At 33.3% G+C, this 6,712-nt stretch overlaps 1 protein-coding gene across 1 annotated transcript; it reads right to left on the bottom strand.

Moving 5' to 3' along the window:
- Positions 1-204: 204 nt before the first annotated feature.
- Positions 205-4,812, bottom strand: LOC123254316 (inositol 1,4,5-trisphosphate receptor type 2-like; the record flags this gene model as incomplete). The annotated part of the gene is made up of 4 exons (XM_044683358.1): positions 205-402; positions 1,229-1,373; positions 2,291-2,542; positions 4,627-4,812. Coding segments are annotated over 4 exons (781 nt in total), but the record flags the coding sequence as incomplete, so codon positions are not given.
- Positions 4,813-6,712: the final 1,900 nt, after the last annotated feature.

The following is a 6,712-nucleotide window of genomic DNA, read 5'->3' as shown; positions in this document are numbered from 1 at the left end:
ATATTTAAACATATAAACATATGATCTGTTCATAATATATAAATATAATGCATTTCTATGTACTTATAATTAAATTATAAAATGTTATAAAGTATAATATAAATATTCTATTCACAGCTACAAAATATGATCATGCTTTAAAGGATTTTAATTATTCATCCCCAAGAAGCCAATAATAAAAATCAATCATCAAAAAAACAATCATCAAAAATAATTTTTAGCATGCTTATTGTTTTCTCCAAATTTCTCACCTCCATCTTGAAATTTGCTTAATCTTTCAAGGTAGGATGACATGGGTCCCTGTACAATATCCAGAATAGCCAGAAGTGTTCTTGTCAGTCTTAGCAACTCACTAAAACTATAAAATCCAAAGTAAATAAGATTTCGAGCCAAGTGCACCACCTTTAAAAAGGGAGACAAAAGAAAAAATGACAATATGATGAACATGGAAATACTAAGAATATTCATTATTTTTAAATATTTCTCATGCTTTAAAAACTAGTAAAAATCATTCCATACAAAAGCTGAAATAGATTCTAATTTCCCCCAAATCTAGATCTGTCAAAATGAAATCAATTTACTGCTAAATTTAGAAAATAGGGAGACAGATTAACTACATAAATTTAAATGGTACTTATTTGCATTTTTAAGTGCATTAACCATTTTGTGTCCATCCATCTTTTGGTATATTACTATGTCAACAAAATAAATAGACCCCCCTCCAAGAATTTTCACTAAGAAGAAATATGATATATTATTTTTGGCCAGAAAATGTTATGTCCTCTGCTACATTGTTTTCACGCAGATAAAGCATGATAGAATAAGGATCCAGTAAACTAAAAATCTCTCTGACTTTGTCCCAAAGTTGTTATGTAATAGGGCAAAATACGAATAAATTCTAATTCACTGTGAAAAGAAGAAGCTATGGATATACCTATATAGAAAATTTTGAGTTCACAGGGAAATATATGCATAAATGACTGTCCATCAATGCAAAAAATGTCTAATGCAAATGATGACTATAAACCATCAAAATTTAAGAATGAAATAAAAAATAAGGAAATAAGAAGTTGCTACAAATATGAAATTTAATTAAAACCAGATGGAAGACTGAAATCATCATATTTTTCATCACTTTTTCAAGACTCTCCCCTAAAAAATAGTCCTTTATTGCTTTCTTTTTTAAGATGAAAAATTTAACATTTGTTAATGGACTGGTGTAAAATACCTCAAATGTAAGCTTGTTTTTCTCTTTATCACCAAAAGGAAATGGCTGGTTTACAACCTCTTTCAAGTATTCTTCAACAAATTCCATTGTCAGTGCAAATTTCCTCTTCATATCATTTCTCGAAGAGTCTGTAATAGAATCATATCTGCAAAGATCGACAAAGGGAATCAAAATGAAATTGTTCCCAATATTGGCTGTAGACAGGTTTTTAAGTACACAAACATACACTTCGCTCTGTCTGTTGTTTTGGATTAAAGCCTAAGTGTAAACTAGCCTTTGTGTAGTTTCCATTTTAGACAAAATGTAATTTTTTCAATTTATGATTTTTAGGTAGTCTCTTCCATTTCTTTTCCTTCTACTCCCTCTTTTAATGGAAGTGCTTATTAAAAGCGATCTTTGCCAAAAATGACTGAACTGTCTATAATCTTTGACCCTAATAATCCACAGGAAGGCATACATCCCAAATTCACAATAGTGTGCCTATGGGTTTGGCTAAATAGGTTATAGCATATGAATGTAATAAAATATTACTGTATTATAAGAAACTATGAAAAACATGGGAAGACTTCTATGAACTGCTACAAAGTAAGGGAAATAAAACTAGGAAAACAATATACACAGCGAGTACAACATTGTAAATAAAAAGAACAAGAAAATAATCAAAACAAAATGTAATGAAATTATCATGACCAAGCTTGGCCCCAAAGAAGAGATAAAAAGGAACCTCTCCCTGCCTTTTTGGAGAGGCAGGGGACTGACTATAGGTATGGAACATTTTAAATTGTAAGACTTTTTGGATATTTGATAAACTGTCTTTTTTTTTATCTGAATGTATCCTTTATTATAAGATGGTTCTCCAGAGGAGGAGAGGATGGATTCATTGGGAAATATAAATGATATTAAAATATATCAATACAAAAATTTATAATGATTTTGACCCCAAATAGTGACACATTGGAATATGTAAGGTTGATCGTCTGAATAAGAAAAAGCATGAAAAGGTATTATTTATGTCATCAGAGTTGCAGGTATTGAGGCTTCTGTGAGCTTTATTAGACTTACTCATATATTGTGATCTTGGTAGGTATTTCCGTCCACAGTCTTGCATAGCGAACAGGGACCACTGATTCTTGGGGATCTCTATCCACATGCATGTGAAGCATGAGGCGGCAAAAAGAGGCTCGCAGGTCATATGGCAGGCTTTCGTCTGACATACAGCGTAAGATCAAGTCCACTGAAAGCTGGGTAGAAATCTGGTTTATGGCCAGATACTGGCGATCCAAACACATCCTTGCAAAGAGGTTCAATTGGTACCTTGAAAATATTAACCATTACATTTTTTGATTCATCATAAGAGATTTCCTTAAATATTAAGGAAATTAAATTAAAAATTCCTTAAATAAAAAAATTAGCATTTCTCCTCTACATTACCAACTGCCAATTAAATAATTCCAAATGGATTTCAAACTTAATGTCTTTCTCATAACTAGGCTTTTCCATAGATTGTCCCTCATACCAGGAGAGAGTTCACTCTTTAACTCTTAGAATCCTTTAAAAGTTCAGCGCTGGCACCACCTCTTTCAGGAGGTGACCCCACCATCAACTAGTGACTCCTTCCAAAAGTTACTTTGTACTTATTTGATATATATTTTGTTTTTCTCAAGTCTGTCCCAATGGTAGAAGATATATTTTTGGAAGTCATGGACTATTTTGTTCTTATATCCCCAGGGCATAGCACAGTAACTGGCATTAAGTAAACACTTTTTAATTATAGGCTTTATTGACTGATTGATTATTATTCTATGTCCATTTTTAAAATATTAATATTTCATAACATTAAATATTTGAAGTAAAAGAGAACCTAGAAGTCATCTAGTCTAACATCCTCCTGGAATTGTGAATCTCCTCTATAATTATCAAGTATATATCATCGGGGTATTCATTCTTTCAGTAGTAAGTGAAATAGTCAAATTAATTTTTGTTAATAATAAATCAAATTATAATTTGATAATAAATAATAATAAATCCAAAAATTAATAAATCAAATAATAAATCAAATTAAGCAAACATGTATTGAGTATCTTAATATAGCACTGTGCTAGAAATAAAGATGAAATTGTAAGTGCTTTTGCTATTAAGGAACTTACCTCTTAATGGTGGGAGGGGTACAAGATGTGTAATTTATAAATATGTAAATTCTAGATAATTTGAGTAGACAATGGGGAGAGAAAGGTGAGAGAGGAAAAGAAAGGTGGGGAGGAGAAAGCAAGGGAGAGAAAGGGAAGAAAGAGAGAAAGAGAGAATCTAACATCCATTAGAGAATTGGAAAAGTCTTCCTAAAAATATAGTAGTAGCAGTATATAAACTGAGCCTTGAAAGAAAGTAGTAAATCAGAGAGATGAGTTGAGACAGAATTCCAGAGAGGTGATTGGAAAGAGCCTCAGAATTAGTCAGAAAGATCTAGGTGTGACATACACCATCCCTGATACTTAAGCTGCTTGTAAGCCATCCACCTATGCCCCCAAAAAAGCTCTATTTCGTATATATTTTGCATTTACTTATTTATGTACTTCCCCAAACCCCTCTAATAGAAAGTAAACCCTAGGGACTATTTCATTTTGGCCTTTACATCTCCAGAACCTAGCACTGCAAACCATAGATGTTTAATAGATAATTGTGGAATGAGTGAACAAACTAATTTCTTCATCTGTAAAATACAGATACCTATAGTTTCTACCTCACAGATTTGTCATAAGCCTTAAATGTAATTATATATAATTATATATAATTTTGAAAAATTTTAAAGAATTGCACATGTATAATCTATATCAAATTGCTTGCCTTCTCAGGGAAGAGGGAAGAGAGAGAAAAGAAGAATATGGAACCCAAAATTCTAAAAAAAAATTTCTACTTTGTATAAACTTTAGCTGTTATTATTTTGTGAATGTATGGAGGCAGAGATAAAATGTTGAAGTTCTTCAAATACTAAGGGTCAGATACCATAGACTGGGTGAGTAAAGTAAAATAAAGTAGGAAAAGTTATTCCTGTATCCTTTTGATTTCATGTTCCTTGCCTTATTACTTCAACATTTTTGGTATTTAAAGTACCATGATTATAAGTTCCTAATGTCCTCCAGCATTGCAAATACAGAGAGACTGAAAGCAATCTACAGTCACATAAAAAAACCCTTGTTTTTGCACAATAATTCAAAATTTATAAGTGATCAGAAAACCATGTAAAATTGAAGAATTTTGATTTTGTTTCATTTTCAAAGTTTTAAAATATTCCATGCACCTTGAACTCTTTTTTCAGAAAATTTTCTTAAATATTTTTTAAAGCAAGAGTTTGATTAAATTACCAATAAGCATTGGAGATCATGAATTATACAATACTTGACCTATAATAGGTGAGGACTTCTAAATCAGCCTTTGTGCCTTCTTTAGCCTCTTGTGCAAGATGCCGGATAGCTTTGCCATGAGGTTCCTTGTTGCTGTCAATCCAATAGAGCCAAACTTCTTCATCATCGATATCATCTGACAGGATGGAGCACTCCAAAGGATTGTCTATTTGCATGGAAACCAACCTTCAAATACACAACACACACCAAAACTATTAATAAACTCAGGCGACAGCTATGATAAGGGCCTTTAGGGAGCTGAATTAAGTTGAAAAGAATGTCTCTGCTAGAGATGCTTACTTGGTTTGAATGAGGATGTCAGCATTTCCTGGACTCAGCATAAATTTGCAGATGAGTTCTTGAGTCACTGGTATGGCAGTGGTATTAGATACACACAAGTCTGATAAATAATCCAAAAATCTGACCGAAGAAGCAGATCATGTTGAACATAAACAAGGAATTTTATTAATGAAATGTAGATCATGCAAATTCATTTTTACATTTGTATACTTTTGTAATCTTTAAAGGTTAATATTACTTTTGTACTGTCCCTGGGCCCTATTTTATTACATTATGGGGGTAGAGACGTGACCCTGAGTTTTCAAAGGCTATTCTCACAGATTATAAACTCTACTGGATTATGCCATTCTAGAAAGGCTTGGAATATGGTCCCACCAAATGAGAGAGACAGATTTCTAGGATCCATTCAGCCACAGACAGAGAGGCTCACCTCCAGGAAGCTGGCCATTGAGTGGCAGAATTTTTGGTATGGCAACTCAAGAAACCAAAAAAGACACAAAATGCTTCTTAGTTCTTTGCCATCTTCTGCTTTTACAGGAATAGTGGCAAAGTGGCAGAAAGGAGGGCAGAGAGTTCTAAGACTCACAAGATTTGGGTGGGAATTTTTTGTTTGTTTTTTTAGTGTTTTTACTATAAATATATTTGCCCAATGACCAGTGAGTGAACATACTGACAGAAGAGCTGAATCATATTGCCTTGCATTCTCACTACAAAGGAAATCAGAAGAAGGGAATTTCAGCTAAATAAAAAAAAGCATCATGGGTACCCTGGGAGAAGCAAAGAAATAAGTTGGCAGAGTTGTTTTTAATTATACCAAAGGCACCAAGACTCCTTATTACATGGGATATCTACTCATCTCAAAATGCTCTATTGATGATAAAACTTACAGAAAGCATTCATGAAAATAATTGCAGTTCATGTACCAATATTGGCTTATCGATCAGTACATCTACCTAGGATGGAAAGGATAAATGGACATTCAACTAAGAGGTTTCCAATAGAAACAAAAGCCCCTTTTTTAAAATTTCAGAATTGTATTCTCTATTAATGACACATGGAGTGCTTCCAAAGATTTAAAAATTAATAACAGAGCAATGGAGAGGCACATGGTACACAGGAGCAGGTTGCAACATATTACTCATACATTTCGAAGATTGGAAAGGAGTAAAAGATGTCAACGAGGAAATAAATAAAAGAAAAAGAAGATGGCTTGGTCATGTGGTGAGGACAAGGATCAACAAGGATTAGGACAGCTAGGTGGCTCAATGGAAGGGCTGGAGACGGGAGGTCCTGGGTTCTGATCTGGCCTCAGACACTTCCCAGCTGTGGGACTCTTCTACAAGTCACTTGACCCATTTTGCCCAGCCCTTCCTACTCTTCTGCCTTGGAGCCAATACACAGCATTGATCTAAGATGGAAGGTAAGGGTTAAAAAAAATCAATAAATATACACTCAGACTGCTCCCAGAAAAAAGCAAGAAAGTCCTCCAGCACATTGATTAGATTTCCTGTGGCCAAACTGATGGGGAAACAGGGAGAACAGTTATGGCAGGCATGAATGAGTTGTGACTTTATTACTGAGAGCCCACGCTGATAAGTTCACAGACCCCTTTGAAGATTTGAGCCTATTTTTGTTATTTTATTTCTGACCAATTTTGTCTCAGTGAACTGATCTTTTTGGAATGAAGAATTATGCTGTTGTACTTTATATCACCTGAATCAGAAGATAAAAACTTTATTTTATTTATATATTTTATATTATGCACATAATATAAAATATATAATAT

Source organism: Gracilinanus agilis, unplaced genomic scaffold (genome assembly GCF_016433145.1).
Source record: "Gracilinanus agilis isolate LMUSP501 unplaced genomic scaffold, AgileGrace unplaced_scaffold19694, whole genome shotgun sequence".
NCBI lineage: Eukaryota > Metazoa > Chordata > Mammalia > Didelphimorphia > Didelphidae > Gracilinanus > Gracilinanus agilis.
The sequence above is the reverse complement of the archived record's forward strand: the minus strand, read 5'-3'. Positions and strand labels throughout refer to the sequence as shown.